At 41.2% G+C, this 20,462-nt stretch overlaps 1 protein-coding gene across 1 annotated transcript; it reads left to right on the forward strand.

Moving 5' to 3' along the window:
- The first annotated feature begins 1,719 nt into the window (after positions 1–1,719).
- On the forward strand, positions 1,720–10,229 carry F2R (coagulation factor II thrombin receptor). The gene is made up of 2 exons (XM_057363834.1): positions 1,720–2,261; positions 8,668–10,229. The coding sequence occupies exons 1-2, from the start codon at positions 2,189–2,191 to the stop codon at positions 9,867–9,869; spliced, it is 1,275 nt and encodes a 424-aa protein (XP_057219817.1). The 5' UTR covers positions 1,720–2,188; the 3' UTR covers positions 9,870–10,229.
- The last annotated feature ends 10,233 nt before the right edge of the window (positions 10,230–20,462 follow it).

Below are 20,462 nucleotides of genomic sequence, written 5' to 3' on the forward strand. Positions count from 1 at the left end.
TAAAAACAAMCTTCACTCACAGAAAATCCAAACACTGACAGTCACATGTGATTTCAGAAAGTTTATGCCCAGACAGACAACCCTCTTCCTAGATGACTGATTTCCCCTCTTGAGATATGCTTCCATGCTCATTTTTCAGCAGTAGCTACCCACCCCTGACATGCACCAGGGTAATCTGTTTATTGAGCAGCAGAAAGATCTCCTTCCACAAAAAGTAATGACTGATTTAGCAGTCTCATTAGATAGGTACAGTCTTTTTTGGTAGACTTGCTGTGTTTAGAATGAATGCAATTTTGTTTTGTAACATACTTTGCCAAAAACCCAAAACTCTGAAAAAGGTGCAAGAAGTGGAATTAAAAACTAAAGCTATAGAAGTCATGAATTCTTAATCTTTATTACATTAAGTTGATCCTGAGAGGAAGGAGCAAGTTGATTCACAAAACTACAGGATACAAAACTTAAATTTGGTTTTCATAAACAGACATAAAATTTAACAAGCTTGGGTTTTATTCACTTGCTGCATTAATAATAACCAGTTTACAAAGATGAAAGGGCATAGCCCTAGCATTGTTTCTCTTTAGTCTCTGACTAAAATGCTCCCTGCAGGTTCAATCKGAATTTCTCTTCGTATGTTTCACAAACTTGGTAAACTGATTTATTCCTCAAGGACTGGCCCACTGGTTAARGCCTCCTGAAATGCAAGAAAAATACTGGCGATATATGATTTTTGGAAGTCTTGTATCATATTTACAAACATGTTTTAGTTCAGTTCTATTTTGGGTTTAGAAAGTTGTAAGAGTAACCATTGCGTATGTTTATACAACTGTGAGACCACAGAAATGACCACGAATAGCTTCACTTTTTCTTCCCAGATGGAATAATCACCTCTAATTAAGGTATTTCTAAACAGATTAGTAGTTCAATTAAGTATAAGGCATTTTAAGTAGTGTGTGGGATGACAGAGCTGTAGAAAGGCTGTAGAAAAGCTGTAAAACTTGTGTTTATTTCTTGCTCTATACAAATTCGAGTCAGCTTCAACCATACTATAGCTAGTGACWGGACTACCAGTGGGAGGAACACCATAGAGACATAGAACTTACCAGGAACCAGTATTTATGATCAGATAAATTTGTTTTCCATGGGTTTCATTCTCCATTAAAATCAAAGGTCAATGCTTCTGCAATAATAAAGGCACTTCATACACATAAGAAAGTTCAAATGAGCGTTTCCCTCCTCCGTTTCCCTGTGCTACTGTAAATGGATGTACTGTTGAAGCAAGAGAGCATACCCTAGCAAGCCAATGTACACTTATAAAGCCTTTGAATAKCTTACAGGCTTAATAAATACTCAAAACCACTCCAACACCAACGGAATGTTTTYACAGGAAAGAGGCTAAAAAAATAGCTGCAAATTTACAAAATTATTTTCCTATACAACTTTCATGTAGGTTTCACTTCAACCACCGCTTGAATTCATGAGCATCTCTAAGAGAAGTTCACAAGCTTTCTCAAGTTTGTCCATRGCACATGACACCGGACTCGGAGTAGCACCACTTTCTCTGAAATTTCGGAACAGCAGACATGTCTGCAGGCTTGGGCAATGACTCACGTTCGGGCTGCCCTGTGTTTGTAGAGCAGTTAAGTTTACTGAACCCATGCAACACAATCATGCGGGAACGTCATCTCCTTTATACGAAGCAGATCAATTGTAAGGGGCTCTTCTCAATCAGCGCGATCTTTCAGTTCTGAGTAATGCAGGCATTTCATCTGGCCTGGAACTGCTCCCGTGAGGCACTCGGACTGCAAAATTGGCAAACTCTGCTTCGAGTAATTGCTTGAGCATAACCCTTTGTTCTGGACCCCCTGACCTGTCACCCCGGCCGAGCCCGGCAGCGCTTCCCGTGTCCCGGCTGGGCGCGGGGGCTGCCGGCTGGGCTGCGTGTCCCGCGGGGGCGGCAGCGCTGTCCCCCGCCTTCTCCTCCCCTTCCGTCCTGTCCCCTCCCGTCCCGGTGCCGCCGGGCCCCGGCGCGCAGCCCCCTCCCTGCACCGGGGCGGCGCGGCGGGAGGAAGCGGCGGCACGGCCCTTGGCCAGCCCAGCGTTCCGAGCGCTGCGTTCGTTCGCCAGCCCCGCGCTGCTGCCCGCACCGACGCACGGACAGACGGACGGACGGACGGACAGACGGGCGGCCATGCGGCCCCGGGCGCTGCTGTGCGCTCTGGCGGTGCTGTGCTGCCCGCCGCTTGCCGCCGCGCCACGGCCAGGTGGGTCCGCGGGGAGGCGGTGGGCCTGGGGGGCCGGGGTGTTCCGGGAACGGGGGSAATCGACAAAAAGCGCCCCGAGTTTTGGTGCGAGTTCGGCCGAGTTTTCTTCGGCGTTGTTACACGCGGCTCTTTGTGCTCCTGGCAGCGRCGAGGTGAGGCTGTTGGTGGTGGTGAAGGGTGGTTTGGAGTGACGCCGTAGCTACGGAGGCGGGAAGGCGGTGGTGATGGAAAGGGGATCAGACTGGCGAGAGTTGCTGGTGAATTCTCTTAAAGAACTACTATTGCCTTTCATTAACATTTTAAGAAGGTGGAGTAACAGTTGAATTTCTAGGCAGCGCAAACTTCGGAAGATCTGCCAGCACAAAACACTTAAGAATATCTGCTCCAAGTGGATGACTTCCATGGTTATTTCATGATCATTCACTAATAGCAACATCGGTATCCCAACTGGTGACCCTATGGATCCGTCCAGCTCAGAGCTTGTTAGACAATGCAGATGCTGAGGGAAGGAAGGAGAGAGAAGATACGAATCTTCTTAAGGATGTAACCCTACAGCTTGAGGTAGAGGTACAGCAGTGCAATATGCATTTAAAGATTAGCAAAGGTTTTTTTTTTGCTATTACTGTTTTGCTTGGTTCAGTTTAAGATTTCTCACAATCAGCTAGTGTTGATAGTGCTGCTGTACAAGTAGCTTGGTCCCTTGAGATGCCGGCAGTAATGCGTCAGGTCCTACCTGCATAAAAGGGCTGATAGATGAGCAGCTAAGGGGAAATTGCAGAGCATAGCGTACTTTGGCTACTGAGCTGAACTGAAAGGAGATAGACCTAGTGTCTGTAACTATGCTGGGAGGGAGGCATTAGAGAGGGCAAATAGTTTTTGCTAGACGATTTTTTGGCACAACGACAAGTGGAAATGAAGCTGTTGAAATCATGTTCATATGGGAGGTCTAACGAAAAAAGAGTTGTAAAAGATAGACTATACATGTTAATTCTAGGGAAAGAATTGCAGTGTTCAGTGTTACTCTTCCAGTTTATGGAGACATTCAAACTTGGGTTTCTGCCTTTTGCGATTACAGTCTTCATTAAAGAGCACCCAGAACTACACTTCTTATTTGTTACTTTGAAAATAGTGATTGAAATAGTTACTGTATTGGATCGTTAGGAAAAGAAAAATTCAAACCAAGTTGCTTTATGCACAACAGAATAAAGCCCGAACATGTGAATGTCTTCTCCTCTTCCTGTGCTCACTCCCATTGTAATGTTATAATTTCCCCACTCACCCAGATAACCTTCCCTGTTTCCACCACAATATACCTAATTCCAGTTGCCCATGCAGTGTTGTGTTCTGAGGTCTGCTCTATGTCTGAACYTGCAGCTGCTCTCCTGCTTTTCCCTCCTTCCATCACTATGCACAGTTACCACGTTRCTGACCTGTGCTGTCCCTGTGGGCAGGTGAAAAAGCACTAGCTTGGCAGTAGTTTGGTGTCAAGTGCTTGCACAGGTGCTGCTGTGGTGCCTAACGTCTGAAATTGCCTGGACTTCTCTGCCTTGGCACACTCCTGGTAAGACACAGAAATGTTCTTGTTTGAAGCCCGCACATGAAGCCAACACAGAGATAGACAAAGGAAAGCAAAGAAAGGAGCAGACACATGGTGGCAAGAAAACAATACTTCAGGAAAATGTGTTCACATTGCYACATCATTTGTGTAATCTAATAATGAATTGTGTAAATGGAGATGTGAACTCATAAACAACTCAGAGTTTATTTTTATAAAAGCAAGTAACTGCCATCACTCCTACAAGATTTTGTCTTTGTTTATTAACGTGTCTGGCATGCACTTCACAGTCTGCCTTCAAGTGCCTAATTTATGGCCCACTGAGTAATTTAGATTCTAGATGCTTATCACTTCGGGTTATACAAAGGGAAGATAAAAGAAACCTTTTTGTTATAAGTCAGCAGCATGGGTGCAGTCRCCAGTAATGCCCAGAAATCAGTATTAATTGTTGCCCAGCAGCACACAGGGAACGTATTTAATTGGCTTGTGTAGGAGCCTGTTCTTTAGTCTTCCACATCACAAAGATATCCCTTGGGATATGACGACTGCTGGTTTGTAACATCCTGTCCAGATTTATGGGTCTACAGAAATATTTTTCAAGTTTTTTTCTGGAGCTCGAGAGTGCTTTTTAGGATTGGTTGAAGCTGTTGTATTTTTTGGTCTCTAATTCTCCTTTCACAGAATAGTATGCACAGTAGTCCCTTGCATATAAAAGTAGACATGAAAAGAAGTCATATCTCTGCATTCTAAAAAAAGCAGAATGATTGTGAGATGAACAATATGTAGTACTTAATGGAAAATAGCACAGTGTAGATTGTTAAAATTAAACAATCACAAACTTACTGAGCTTTCTACAGAATTTCTCTTACATCTGAGTTGGAGAACTGATGCAAAAACCGCAGGTATACAAGAAAACTTCGGGCAACTTGAGTGTCACATTGATTCTGCGTAATTTTGTAATTTTTGCTTTTTGAAGTGCTTATTGGAGGCAAAGAAAAGAAAAAGACTTTATGTATATCGTTCAGTGTCCTGACTACACACACCACAAGGATAAAACCTCAGTGTTTTTGTTTCCTGCTCTTTCTTTGTTCATAATTTACTAGTCTTGTTCCTTCATACATGTTTAATTTTATAAGTGTTTTGATAAGCAGTTTTTTTCACTTCTGATATGACAGAGTTACTATTAGTAATAGCAATAGAAATCCACCAAGCTTGGCTTCTCCCAGAAGGACTGGGTGACAGCCTAAAAAAATAAGATGACCCTTWGAGTATTTATGATCATTATACAAGTTTTACTTCTGTTTTCCTAACAGATTATTTGAATTATTAAAAAACAGCTAAGCTGTAGTGAAATATGTTTTAGATAAATTACAGCTTTTAAGCAGCTAGAACTATTTCACAGATTCTGGTATAGTGTTAGCAATGTAACAGTAGTTTCAAAATCTTTTCCGTAGTGCTACTGTATGTATCTGTAATGTACTAACCCAGTTTTAAGATAATGCCTGTTTCCTGTACTGACCTTTTTGTTTGTTGAGAAGGTTCATCATGATATTTTGAAATAATATGACATCATTTCACCCTATTCCCTTCTATGTATAAATCTCTTTATCTTTGGCTTTTTCAAATAAATATTGACACAAAAGGAATAGAAAACCCCAGGGCAGTAACTCTGTGCCTTTCTGTTTCAGAAAGTATGGAATGCATTTTTTTTTCTAGAATTACACTACCCTGTGTCATGCAAGCACCTTGATATAAAATAAGAACTGAAATGTGGTTGTCAAGCTTTCAAATTAAATTCAGTTTCATCAAGAAAGTTTAAATTGCCATTCTTTATATCATCACGTAGCAGAGAAATAGCAAGGGTGATGTCTCATTACATTTTTCTACAAAGCTGGCTTTCAAGTAGTACCTCCTGTACCTGAGTTCAAGATGGGGACATGGACTGAGTACAGGAGACAGCATGGGGGTGATGTTGACAGGATGAAGGTTGTGTTCAACTCTGAACTTAGAAAGTCTTTACTTACACAAAGAATACATAGTTTTCACCAAACTGAAATACTATTCCAGAGAATTTTAATGAAACAGAAATTATTTATAATTTTTTTTCCTGATTTATTGTAATAGGGTTCTATTTTTAGAATTTTTTTACAATGTAGTAATAGTGACTCTAAATCCTTTAATCTAATAATCTAAGAGGGCTYCAAGAATTCAGGATAAAATTCAATTGTTAGCCATGTTCAGTTAACTATAAGCAATAGCTAAGACAGAAGTTGGTGATCAATAAAAGGTACCTGACCCAAGCCATTTTTAATTGCACTGTATTTTCATACTGTTCTAAGCTGGGAGTTAGTAATGAGAAGTGGGTCAGGCTATYACGCTGGGCATCCACACTAAGTGACTTAACTTCAGTCATTAGTAGCTCTCTGAGCTGGCTTGCTGCTTCTCAAAAGTGTGATATTGCAGTACAGCTCACATCCTTCAAAGTTCAGGGATGAGAGAGGTGCTAGTGCCTCAGTTACTATGTCATGCAGTGGTTATCTGGGCAACACAGCTCCTAACTCCAGGCTTTAGCCTCCCTCTCTTTGCTGGTTATATCTCTGTTCACAAAAATATGCCTTTCTCACATGGAACCATGTCATCTCTTCCTTTGGTTCTCCAAACTGTTCTTCAGTGTGGAGAAAGCAAGAAGGACATGTATATATTTGGGGGACTATAATCATCATTGTCTTCTCTTTCAATGGTTTTCTGGTTTAAAAATGTRTATTCACAGCCTTCCAGGTCATGAATTAATGAAACTTGTTTGTACTGGAGATACAATAGGTACAGTTAACAGATTTTTCCTCACTTCTACTAACATTTTTATCACAGAGACAARCTTTTGGGCATTAGAAATTGGGTGTCTTTTCATTCAAGTATAGTTATAATCCTCCCAAAAGAGATGAAGACCAGTGGTGTCAGTTGTGACATATTTCTATTGCAATGATCATTAAATACAGAAAATCTCCTAACTCTTTGATGTCAGCTGCAGGCTAAAGTTAAAGGTGTCATRTAGAACTTGGGCTGAAACTTAACTGCTGAGGTAGGAGCTGACTCTGAGCCATCCAACTTCTTGGACTAGTGAGGAAGTGGTAAAGATTAACACTCTGTGGTTTTGCCTGGTGTTCATATTCTCTCTAAAACGACAGAATAGACCGTCGTATAAATGCACTTGATGCCCATCTGTGCACAGGACTGAATCTCATGTACTGTCATTTCTGTTTCAAACAAAATCATTCCTACTGCAGTCTGTGTAACAAACTCCCAGGCTAAAATTCTTATCCCGCATTATTTTTTTTTTCCTGACCGGCAGAGATTGCAATCCAGTCACTTTGCATATGAAAACTATTCTCAAACACTTCCCTCCTTTTGTCTCTCTGACCCTAGAATGCTGCTGTGGCACAGCACAGTACATAAAGCACAGCATGCTGCTTTTAAAAAAATCACCAAATTGCTTTACTAGTTCTCTGATCTCCCCCCACATTCAAGTCTGAATTTCGCAAAATTCCAGCCTGGGTAGGACTCTTCTCCCACAGCCTGTGCACAAAGGGAGGTAACTGGCTGCTTAAAGCTGCAGCCACTCCTCTACTCTACTCACCATYTGCCTCCTTCAGATGCTTTGGTTGAAAACGTTGGTTTCAATTWCTATAGAACAAATAATTGCTTCTAAGATGCAGCATGTCACGTAGGCAAATCATGACCATGTACTTTCAGCTTACAGATCTGAGCTAAGACACGCTCATTTTTATTTCAATYGTCTAGGATCCAACAGTGGATCAATTATACAGCTAAACAGGTGAGTGGTTATTTAAGTGGTTGTAACTTTCTCACTTCTGTGTACCCACAGTACACTTGAATTAGCTTACACCTAAACAGATTAAGCCAAAATTGAAAACTGCAGTCTTCAAAATATTTCTCTATACAAACAACTTTGCTGAAATAATGACTATATAGTTATTTTGATTGTTKGGGTTATTTTTTTTACATAAATAACATCTTACCACACATTTAACACTTTCTTACGTTGATTTTCTGACTCATTACATTCAAAGAGCAGATAYGCTGTCCTGATTTAGTCACAGCTACCAAACCATGCTGCAGAAGACCCTGGTCTAGAGGGAACTCTAGGTTTCAGAAGTGCCCCAGGGGCACATACCACACATGCTGTCCTGCATACTGTGGGTTAGGGTTAAGTAGAACTCGGGAACTGTTCCAGTGCAGCTGTGGCTACCTGTCTCTTACAAGTAAATTGTTGATGCACGTCTACCTTGAAAACTGCATGTAGACTTTGCCCTCTCTCTTGATGGAGGCCTTTGAGTTGAGCATGGTGTCTCCAGACTACACAGAAATAYTTCAAAACCATGATCTTTCAATTGCAGTTATACTTTTTGTGATTTTGGTGGTGAGTACTTCTAGTGGGAATTTTGTGTATGAATTCTAGTATTTATGCCAGCATCTCATTTCTTACAAAAYGTGTGAAGGGTCTGTCCAAGCCAGTTCAAGGGTGGCAAATTTATTGTTGTGTTTAAGTACTTCAAAGAAAGCATAGATTAGATTGGATCCTTAAAGTAAGAAGAATCACTACTAATAAAGGCTTTCAAACTAAGAGATAGGAGACAAAGACATTTTACCCAAATTTGTGGCAGGGAGAGCTAAAATAAAATGGGTGAACTGTGGGCAGCCTGTGCTTTGAATCTGAAACTAAACTTACTGTTTTGTTTTACTAATGTAACCATAGGTTTTGTTTTTGAAAGATGTTTTGACTTCCCCATATGACCTAAATATTGGCTTATTAATACTTTTTTTGTTTTTCAGGCTTTCTAGGTAACAGCACCATACCAGGCATCAGAAGTTTTGCTATTATTTCTTCTGCTGATCGCCAGGATGACCTTATTCCTATTGACGGTGATATTGAAAATTACTTGGAAGCTGGATCAGGAGCCACCAATCAGACCAGATCATTCTTACCTGAACAACAAATGATGTCAGTTCAAACAGCAAGATACCTCACTAGTCCATGGCTGACACGTTTTGTTCCTTCAGTTTACACCCTAGTGCTTGTGCTGAGTCTCCCTCTGAACATCACAGCAATACTTGTGTTTCTGAAAAAAATGAAAATTGAAAAGCCGGCTGTAATATACATGCTGAACTTGGCCCTTGCAGATGTCCTGTTTGCAAGCGTGCTTCCGTTTAAGATTGTCTATCACTTTTCTGGAAATAACTGGGTTTTTGGGCCTCAGATGTGCCGTTTCATCACTGCTGCCTTCTTCTGCAACATGTACTGCTCAATAATGCTGATGACGAGCATAAGCTTTGATCGTTTCTTAGCTGTGGTGTACCCTATGCGGTCCCTGGGGTGGCGTACACTAACACGAGCCTCACTGGTTTGTTTCATCATATGGGTTGTAGCTATAGCTGGGGTTATACCTTTTCTCCTAAGAGAGCAAACAATGGAAATACCCACGTTAAATATAACGACTTGTCACGATGTGCTAAGAGAATCTGAACTTCAAGGCTATTACCTCCACTTCTTCTCCATCTTCTCTTCTGTGTTTTTCATAGTGCCATTTATAATTTCTACTGTCTGTTATGTGTGTATCATTCGCTGTCTTAGCTCTTCTACTATCGTTGCAAAGCAAAACAAGAAGACACGTGCCTTGCTCTTGTGCGTGGCTGTTTTTTCGGTTTTCGTTATTTGCTTTGGACCAACAAATGTCCTCCTCTTAATTCATTATATCCATTTTTCTTATGACAACAGCTTAGAGTATCTCTACTTCGCATATCTACTCTGTGTGTCTATCAGTAGCATTAGCTGTTGCATTGACCCCTTTATTTACTACTATGCTTCTTCTCAGTATCAGAGACAATTTTTCAGTCTCTTCAATTGTAAAAACAATTTTGATCCTAACAGTAATAACAGCAGTGGCCAGTTGATGTCTACCACTAGTAGCAGAAGGGCTACATTGACCACTAATGTGAATAACAGTGTCTACAGGAAATTACTAGCGATGCACTGAGAAAACATATTTTACATGTTTAATTTTTACACAGTTGTGGACAGAAAGAAGACTATGTTATATCCAAGAAACATAAAACCTTAAACCAGGTTGTGTTATGATACATTGCTTTATGGATCCATTATAGTAATGCACAATTCAAATTAAACTCTGTATGTATGTGTGCATAGATACATATATAAATATGTATAGTATATGTAAATAGGTTAATGTAGAAGGGGAGAATAATTTCTTAATAGTTGTTGAGTGTTTTTCAAATAAACTTTTTTCAGACAAATCTTTTGCATTGTTAGCTCAGTATATTGCAGAAATCCCATTTTAGTATTTTCAATTGTGCCTCTCACACAGAATAAATTCTGATATATGGAATCACTCCATCCATCCAGTACCTGAAAAATAAGTGMAAGTATTTTGTTTTCCTATCCTATTTGTATTATCTCTAGAAAATTATTTTCTTAGCATTATTTTGAATCTTGGACACTGAAATTGTTTCTTTTGCATTTTTACATACTCCATTTCAAAACAGTCTGTATGGTTTTCAGAATGTGAGGGACCAAAACACACCTATTGCTTGGTGCAATGTGTGTCAATTGAGATAACTTCCAGCAGCTGGAGCTAGCTTGTCTTTTGGTTCCTACCATTAGCGTGTGCTAGGCATCCTGGTTAAGGATGCGATGCTGTTGCAGCCTTTCAGTACCTAAAGGAGGTTGGTAAGACAGACTTTTACCAGGACCTTCAGTGATAGGATATGGGGTAATGGCTTTAAACTGAAGTAGGGGAGTTTTAAATTGGATTTAGAAAGAAATTTACTCAAAGGTAGATGAGGAACTGGAAYGAGTTGCCCAGAGAAGTTGTGGATGCCCCATCCCTGGAGTGTTCAAGCCAAGGCTGCATGGGGCTCCAAGCAACCTGGTCTGGTGGAAGGAGTATCTATCCACAGCAGGAGGCTGGAATAAGATCATGTGTAAGGTCCCTTCCAATRCAAGCCATTCTAGGAATTGATGATTCTATGAACTGAGTGTGGCCATGCAGCAAAGCACAATGTGGTAGCTTTTTGAGGAAACTGAACCAGTAAAGTTTAGACTTGACATGCTTAAATGTAACCATACCCTTATGCTTACTGCACCTTGCAGTGCCAGCTGGCACAGAAAATTAACAGCTTGTTCCAGGGGGAAAGKGAAGGAGTGAACATCTAGCCAAGAGAAATTAAATCCATTGATGTATATGCTGTTTCACCCATACCTTCTGCTCTTCAGTCTGTCTTTCRTTGGAGGTAAGGTACATAATTTTCTATATGAAGCAAGCTAGCAAGCTTGTATTGCATAACATTTGGAGACGAGGATGTGCCAGGCACTGAACATACACAAGGAAGCTTGCTAATGTTCCAGTTACACCAGCAGCATGTTGTGGCAATATTGGCAGAGGCAAAATTCATAATCAGCATAGTTTGTGTTGTTAAAAGGCCTCCTGTATCAGCTGTCACTGATATAGCTAATTTCCCATGGGAAGGTTTGCTTAATTTAGCATGGCAAGGATTTTGCAGGGATTGATACATTCTCACTAGAAGCATTTCATCAGGTGATGTGAGCTTGCTTCTGGCTTAGAACCTGCCTCCTGCAGCYTGACTGCAGACAAAATACGGTCTGCTGGCTGTAAGCTCTACTTCCCTATTTAAAAGAACCCCAGCCACAAATGCGAGCATGTGGCTGCAAAGTGTGTTCACAAAGTTTTGCACCAGGCAAACTGCATCAGGTCATTGGATCTGTCCACTTTAGACAAGATCCAGAAATGGAAAGAAAGCAAGAGCCAGCTAGTAGATAACCAGTTACAGCTTTGCACTGGTGCTCTCCAAGAGCTGGGGGACAAATGGGAAGTGCATGCATGCTCAATGCAAYATTTAAATAAATTGTAAGGCTTTTTTTAGTAGAATTTTCATCTCTTTTGATCTGATCAGATCACAGTTTAATCCTGCAAGATGCTGAGGAAATTTTAAAAAAGAATGTAACCACTCACATGTGGAGAGGTTAATTGATGACCCAAATAAATGCTTCCTCATGATACTTTGCAAGTGCTGTAGAAATGGCTTAGTCATTGCTAATACAGCTGGAGAGGGTGAACAAATAACATGCTATAATCCAAGTCAACAGTAGAGACCATTAAAATAGATACAGCTGTTGCAATCTGATTTGCTGGGGAGGAAACCACTAGAAACCAGATCTGAGAATCATGCTGAACTGTAAAATACCGATTAACCCTCTAAACCACTATGCGTATTTGGAGAGGTGAAAAAGTATGGGAATTTTGTTGGAAAAGTAATTTGCTTTATTTTAAACAGATCCTGCAAAAGAGGTTCAGCAAAGTTTTGGGAACTAATTTCATCAGCCTTACAGCAGTGCTCCCTGTAGCCTCCAAATAAGCTCCTCTCCTCATAAATAGGGTCTGACATTTGAAACATATCACTAAGTGCATTGCACACAGCAACATAATGCCATCAAGGTCAGAGATGATAACATCAACCTACAACAAAAAGCTGTCTTGCTGTTCCCTCACTAAGATGAAAATTAATGACATCATTGAGTCAAATTCTTCATTCCTCAGCAGACCTGGGAAAGTCACAGTTCTTGCCTTTTGATAATTTTGGTTTCATATTAGGAATTTGGTGTCTTCGGTATTTTTTGTGCCACACTTATGTACTAGAGGCAGCAATCCTTGGGAAGTTCTCTTGTATGTTTTCTCATCCTCATGGATGGGACAGCATGTGCCCAAGGCAGCAGTGGAAGTGGTGCCACAGAGCGTGGGCACAGGGCTCCCAGATCACACTCCCATGGGATTTGCAGCCTGCAGAGGCTGGCTTCCCATGTCTCTCCCTTTGCTGCACAGGTGGCAGGCTTCTCTCACAGATGCTTCCTGAATAGACTTTCAGAGTCAGATTACTCCTAAAAATTTTTATCACTGTTGGCTCCTTATAATGCTCTTTCCTCTCCCCTCTTCAAGAGATGGGTTCCAATGCAATTTTTTTACTTACAAATGAGAAAGAGAATTCACCATCAGCAATACAGGAAGCAGATTAGGTACCTAAGAGCAAACCTTTCAAATCCCTGTTTCAGCCAGGCACCAAGATCCATCCACTCCGTTTATACTCCAGAGGGTGGGGAGCCCTTAGACCCTATGTACCTGCTAGAAGGGGATACGGTGGTACACAAGCCAGTGGTATCACTGAAGGGAAATAATGCTGTCGAACACTTCCCTTCCCACAAAACGGTGCCTAACAGGAAGCAGGCATCCAGCTCTGGAAGGGTGCTTTTTAGTCACTGCCACCTCCTACTATGTCCTGTTTACTGAAACCTCCCTACACACTGAGTGTTTCTTGTCCAAGACAATATCCCACACAGTTCCCATCATTGTTTTCACAGCAAGATGCCTTGGAGATCTGCTTGCAAATCACAGTTTACTGCCACCTACTTAAGTCTTTCTTTACTCAATAACTTAACTTAGACATTCAAATATTTCTTTTCTGATATGGCCACTCCTTGGATTTCCGCATCTTTCCTCTTTTAAAATAAACAATTTTTACTGCCTATTCCAATTTTCCATTGCTCATCAATATTGTTGCAAGTAGAAGAATCACAGAATCACAGAATTTTCTGAGTTGAGAGAGATCCACAGAGATCATCGAGTCTAGCTCTTGAGTGTCCAAAAAAGGGATCCAACCCATGACCAGGTGTTACTAACACCATGCTCTAACCAAGAAGACGTCTTCCTGCCTGCAGTAAATCTGTGGATTTCTAAGTGATACCATTCACATCTGACATGTTTTGTAAGAACCATACAATACAAGAAATTTCATATCCAAAATTGGGTCAACTAGCATAACTGGAATCATTCTATAACCTGAAAGTGGATAAACCTTTACAGTTTGCCTAAAGCATGTGTACAGGGAACTCAGACCCAGATGAGGAAGAACAGAGAGGAGGAAGGAGAAAATGTTGTTAGCCAAATTTCTACATTGTTTTTTCTGCCTGTTCAAGTGTTAATAATTATCTCCCTCCTTCTGAATAATTCCAAGAATATTTTCCTTGAATGCTTTTCTTGTAGGTCACATAAGGAGTAAACCTGTATATTAGTGCTGCTTGTAAGATTTTTTTCAATTTATTTTCACGCTTTTTTTTGGTCTCCTTTTCCTGACTCTATGCAATCCTACCCAGCAAAGAATATATTACATCCAGTTACTTAACACAGCTTCAATGACAAAGGCAATGAAAAATATGCTGAAGATTTCTGGTTTTGTCATTCAAACACAAGCTAGGAGGTGTAAGAATATAATATAATACTCCTATTACTGAAAATTATATTTACAGCAGCTTTGAAATACAGCTTAGATATCTTACTTTCCTTTAAAGTTTTTGTCCTTTTTTTATTTGCATGTTATCTTTAGTAAGTTTTTGGTAAGGAAGGACTTAATGCATTTCCATCACTAAATGAACCATTTATGTAAATTTGCTGAACTATATGAACTTTTTTCATTAACTGGTTTTTAACACTTTTATATCCACATGAGAAATACTGAGTTTTATTACTGAAAAGTCTTTCATAATTACAGTTCAGATGTTAAAACTGCTTAAGAGGCTTATCTAAAAGTATATTATACTTAGTTCCCCCAACCAATACATGGTGGTAAGGAAAAAAAAAAAAAAAGACAGTGTTTTATGTACTTCAAACCATTCTGGATACCTTTCCAGGCCTGTATTTTATTTTATGAACTGGTATCAGTAGACCACTGATGTTTTGTGAAAGTAGTGAATATATTTCCTAACTTGAAAATCAGTCATTAAGAGCGGCTGATATTTTGAGCAAAATATTTTATCTTTGCCCAATCACAGTATCTCCTGTTTGTATTCTAAGGAAACAAGATGTTTTGGTTTTTAGCTTCCTCACTCCCTTTCCAGACTAGAACATAAAAACCAAACTGAGCAAAGAACAGTCACTCAAGAAGAAGCCACTTCTCCATTCACGGCTGGTTTTTTTACCTGGGGGTAAACCAAGATCTGTAAAAGAATTGCCCACATGATGAGGGTTACAGTTCTCTTATGAATATACAGGAAACTCTATAAATATGCCGATGGTATCTGCTTGTCAACTTTTGCACACTTTGTCAGGTGCTCAAGGGAGTAAGGTACATGTAGTGGCTGGATAGCTTTACTGGAATCTAAATGGGATTTTAGATTTTCTTTAATTGTCATGATTTTCCAGGCCATTAAAGAAAGGCAAATCCACTCAGCAGAGCAGGCAAACAATTTGCAGCTACACGAGTGCTTCATGTATCCAGCCTAGCACCATGTCCCCAAGCTCAGGCTGGGGACAAGCAGCCACCAGGCCCCTGGGGACAGCTGGGACGGCAGCAGGTGCCTCTGTGGCTTGGCTGTCCTGGCCCTCATAGCCCTTCAACTGCCCACAGCTGCATACTCAAACCGAGGAGGATGAAGAAGAGAGGCAGGAAGCATGAAGGCAACATCCACCTACCTCCATCTGATGCTGTCTGCTGCAGTCTGGGCTCATGCAGCAGCATACAAGCTCTGGGATGGGCAGCAAGCAAAGCTGTGCCTCATATTTTTCTGGGACTCAGGAGCTTGCCTAGCTTCTGGCCCCAAGCACAGGAACAGCTATGCCTCAGAGTGCTTGTGACAGGCAAAGCCTGGGATTCCTCTAGCATATGCCAGGCAAGAATTTTGGCTGCCTTCATTGACAACCAAGTACCAATCTTGTTTGTCCYACAAGCCAGGCACAGGTTGTCTGCCTCTGGTTAAAGAAATAAGACTTAGCTTCATTAAGCATTCATTAAACAGGCTTGTCCCACCTAAAACTTTGTGGGTTTGTCAGTTTGAGACCTTGGATACACTAATTCAGGAGTTTCTGTTGGCTGAGGAATAATGTCTCTTGGTGCCAGCTTCCTTCATAATTTCCTCCTCCTGCATGAGCAATATACAAACAGCCCAGATTGACTTTGCTCCTAACAGGGGAGGAGTAAGAGGAAGGCCCTGAGTCAGGAAAGAGGGACTGGAACAGCCTCTCTGCTGGCCTGGGACCTGCAGGCATGTGGGGTTACAGAGCAGCCATACCAAATGCACAAGATGCATCCATTCTGGAGTGTATGCAGGATGGGAAACCTACTCTGACAGACCCCTGCCCTGAATGATACATGTATGTATTAGTCATTTATCTGACTTTTATTTTCATCTGTTGCTGTCACTGTGATAACAGCACTCTCAAGCAGGCATTTCCGTTTTTTCTTTCTCATATACGAAAGCAGATGTTTTCCGAGCCATAAAACCAGAGTCAGTCACTTTTCATAATGACACTGATAACAACATCCAGACCCACAGCCTAAACTCAGGGCTTCTCTGGCAAACCGTAATTACAGTCTGCAGCACTGTGACTACATGCACCAAAAGCAAGACATTTTCAATGATGATCTTTCAATATAGTTCAATGGGAACAAATTCCACGTAGAAAAGCATTTGGACCTCATTTTATAAATAAAATTGAAATTTCATGTGTGAGGGTCCTTGCAGATGGTGTTAGCTCCTTAAACTCATTGAACAAATATTTTGGGACAAAGGCAGGGACAAATAAATAGCATCGCTGTCCTTCCTGTAAGAGGTTGCTTGGAGAATTTTTGACCCTTGCTTGTTGTATTGGACAAGAATCTACTATAATTTTAACACATTTTAACATATGTTATGTTTTAACATAACATATAACAGGAGCATAGTAAGGTAGAAAGTAGCAGGGGTCTCTCTCTCTCTGGTCATAGTTCCTTTTGTTGGGTTGTCAGAGCTCTATCCAGAAAAGTTTTCTAGGCTTTGTTGCTGAGCTTTCTGCTGTAGTCACTACCWGCACATTTTGCACGTCTTAGTTTGGTATTGTGAGCTTATGTGTAGGGTGTAGCAAGTGTAACTGTTTCTTTAATTAAAGGCATGTTATTACACTGTGCAATTTCAATGAGATTCAGCACAATGAATTGCCAAAAGTGTCAGCAATACTCATTCCATAATAGCTAGTATATAATTCAATGCCAGGTAGGAAGCATGACTTCATAACCATCCAAACACTAAGCTGTTTTGCAGATTACTTCCCTCCACATGTTATTCTTGCTGTACTTTTTATCACTGTGTTGTGACTCCAAAAATAAGCAGTTGACAGTATAGAAACACCCTCTACCAGTTCATTAAAAAAAAAATCTTTTGATCTAAATCAAGGCTATGGCAATCATTAATAACCATGAGATTTTCACCCTTTCATTAGGTTTCACTAATGCATTCAAGGGATTTCCCCTTCTCTTCCCAAGTCTTGGGCAGGCCTGAAGAGCCTTTCACTACTGAAGATCTGCTTTAAACCATATGACAAAGTTCAACTGTTTCAGGTTACTAAATTAGCATCACTGACATGATTTATTTAAATACTAAGATCTTGGATGGCCTCTCCCCACATCAAAGCTCAGCTTAGTATATCAAACATGCATTGTCATCTGTTGGAACCTTACACTCATGACAAAAACAGTGAGATAATAAACCTTCTGAAGAGTAACACTAATTGCAAATGATTGTTCTTTTAAATCAGAGAATTTACAATTAGAACTAAAAGGATTGCCTATCATAGAATCATTTAAATTTAAAATGACCTTTAAGATCATTGAGACCAGCTCTTAAACTAACATTGCCCAGTTCCTCACTAAATCATGTCCCTAAGTGCCACATTCACATGTTTTCTGAACACTTCCAGGGATGGTGATTCYACCACTTACCTGGATAGCCTGTCCCAATGCCTGACAAGCCTTTTGGCAAATAACCATTTCAAATATCTAATCCCCCTTGGTGCAACTTGTGGCCTTTTCTTCTGGTCCTGACACTTATTACTTGGAAGAAAAGATGAATCCCCACCTTGCTACACTCTCAGGTACCTGTAGAGAATGATTCCAGACCAAACACCCCCACCTCCCTCAGCCACTCCTCACAGGACTTGTGCTCCAGACCCTTCATCAGCTCCAGTGCCCTTCTTTGGACTCATTCCAGCACCCCACTGTCTTTCCTATCATGAGGATCCCAAAACTGAACACAGGRTTTGAGGTGTGGCCTCACCAGTGCCCAGYACAGGGGGACAATCCCTGCCCTGCTCYTGCTGGCCACACCATTGCTGATCCAGGCCAGGATGCCATTGGCCTTCTTGGCCACCTGRGCACACCCTGGCTCATGTTCAGCTGCTGTCACCAGCACCCCCAGGTCCTTTTCCTGTGGGCAGCTTTCCASCCACTCTGCCCCAGCCTGTGGCACYGCCTGGGGTTGTTGTGACYCCAGGGCAGGACCCGGCCCTGGYYCTTGTTGAACCTCACACCCTTKGCCTTGGCCCATGATCCAGCCTGGCCAGATCCCTCTGCAGAGCCTTCCTGCCCTCCAGCAGATCAGCTCMCACCCAGCTCGGTGTCACCCACAAACGACTGAGGGTGCACTCGATCCCCTCATCCAAATCACTGATGAAATACTAGACAGGACTACTGAGCCCTGGGGAAGAGCACCAGTGGCTGGCCACCAGGTGGATGCAAGTCCATTCACTGCCCTTCTCTGGTCTTGACTCTCCTGTCAGTTTTTAACCCAGAGAACAGGGCACCTGTCCAAGCTCTGAGCAGCTGGTTTTTCTGGGAGAATGCTGTAGGAAATGGCCAAAGGCTTTCTAAAATATATGCAGAAAACTTCCACTGCTTTTTTCTTTGTTGACTAAGTGTATCACTTTGTCATAAGAGGAGATCAGGTTGGACAAGAAGTGCCTGACTTTCACAAATCCACGCTGGCTGGGTAATGACACTCAGGACGATCTGCTCCATGACTTTCCCTGGCACCAAGGTCTGACTGACAGTAGTCAGTTTCTGACTGACAGTCATCAGTTCCGTGGATTATCCTTCCAACTGTTCCTGTGCCAGCCTCCAGCCAACCCAGACCTCCCCAGTTAGTCAGGACTGCTGTTACATGATGCAAAGTGGCTGGGTGAGCACTTCCACCAGCTCCCTCAKYACCCTTGGGTGGATCCCATCTGGCCCCATATATACATACTGTGTATAAGTAGTATATCAAGTTAATGACTAGTTCCCCTCGGATTATGGGAGCCTCATTCTGCTCTTACATTTTGCTTCATTCTGAAGTACAAAAGGCATTAAGTACCTCAGCCTTTTTATTTTCCTTTGTAACTGTTTGGCCCCATATCCAACGAAGGATGAAGATTCTCTTTTTGGTGTCAATGTATTTATAAAAATATTTTCTATTGTATTTTATGGCAGGAGACAAATCAAGTTCTAGTTCTGCCTTGGCTCTTACAGTCTTCTCTTTGCATATCGTCATGGAATCTTTGCAGTGCTCTTGAGCTGCCTGCCCCTTATCCAAAGTTTTTTAAATATTTTTTTTTTCCTGAGTTCACCCAGGCTGGTCTTCTTTCCCAGCAGCTCATCTTTCAGCTCATTGGTTTTATATTTGACTGCTGGAAATCATCAGAAGGGTATCCTTGGGCACAAGCTTACTAGGTGAACTGAGATGTCAAATCCTTTACTTTAGCACTGTCTAGTGGGGAAGGGATCCCTTGTCCCATTGAAGGGCAGATATGGCACAGTATCATCTGACTCATTTTACTGAAACAGGAACACTAACACCAGGGTGGGGAACAGAAAGTACAAACAAGAAAGGCACAGGCAGCAATGTATGTCCTTGTTGCCTTTTGCGCACAGTGAGCTCCAGTGCTAATAGCTCAGTGTTGACATCAGCACRCACTGGCATCAGTCCAAGCTACCTCCTCATTTCACCACTTCAGGATGGGCTTTTCCTTGAAAGTAAGTGAACTGAATGTATATTTTGATAGCACCTAGAAAAAACAAGCGCAAACGGTGCACCTACTGAGTAAGCCACTGTGCAATCCTTGCCCTGAAGAGCTGATAATTACTATCCAASAGGCTTTATTATGAGCATTATAATTACTGTATTTTCTTCAAGTTTTAATGCTGAACTTTGTCACAAGAATTGAGCTCTTGCATAAAATAAAAAAGAAGTCCTGACTTTCCCAGAAGTAAAAATCCTTTTAAAATGAAATTGTGTATATTCTAATGGCTGAAGGTACAGAAATGAAATGAAAAATTGATTTCTATTATTTACAAAGTTGTATCAACCTGGATGGTGACTGTCAACAGCTTCTTTCAACACAACTACAGATATGCTGTTACCACAGCCTAGTTTTCAACAGATCTGTGTTTCCCAATTGCCCAGTACGTGGTAGTGTTTTGGGAACTAGAGAGAAAGGCCTAAAAAACCAAAAATATATGCTAGTTAAAATGAACGGCAAGCATTATTTTACTGCTCCACAAACAAGCATTCTAAGAAAGACTGGTTCTGCCGGGGATGTCAAGTTTGCCATTATTACAAAGTCCCAAAGTCAGTAATGAAATAGGGGAATTCACTGCTCTCGGGGGTGAAAATTTTGTAAAGTTTTGCTGCATGTTTAAATTGTTCACTTCATTGTTGTAGACACTGAGAACGGGGAAAGCAATGTAGAGAATGACCC

The sequence above is a fragment of the Malurus melanocephalus genome, unplaced genomic scaffold (genome assembly GCF_030028575.1).
Source record: "Malurus melanocephalus ecotype Western Australia unplaced genomic scaffold, MMel_1.1 scaffold_31, whole genome shotgun sequence".
Taxonomy (NCBI): domain Eukaryota; kingdom Metazoa; phylum Chordata; class Aves; order Passeriformes; family Maluridae; genus Malurus; species Malurus melanocephalus.

What these genes read in the sequence shown, in the direction of transcription:
- F2R (XM_057363834.1), top strand. Translation starts at nt 2,189, where the DNA reads ATGCGGCCCCGGGCGCTGCTGTGCGCTCTGGCGGTGCTGTGCTGCCCG. An exon ending in TGCCGCCGCGCCACGGCCAG is followed by an intron (nt 2,262 to 8,667) that starts GTGGGTCCGCGG and finishes TTTGTTTTTCAG; the next exon opens with GCTTTCTAGGTAACAGCACC.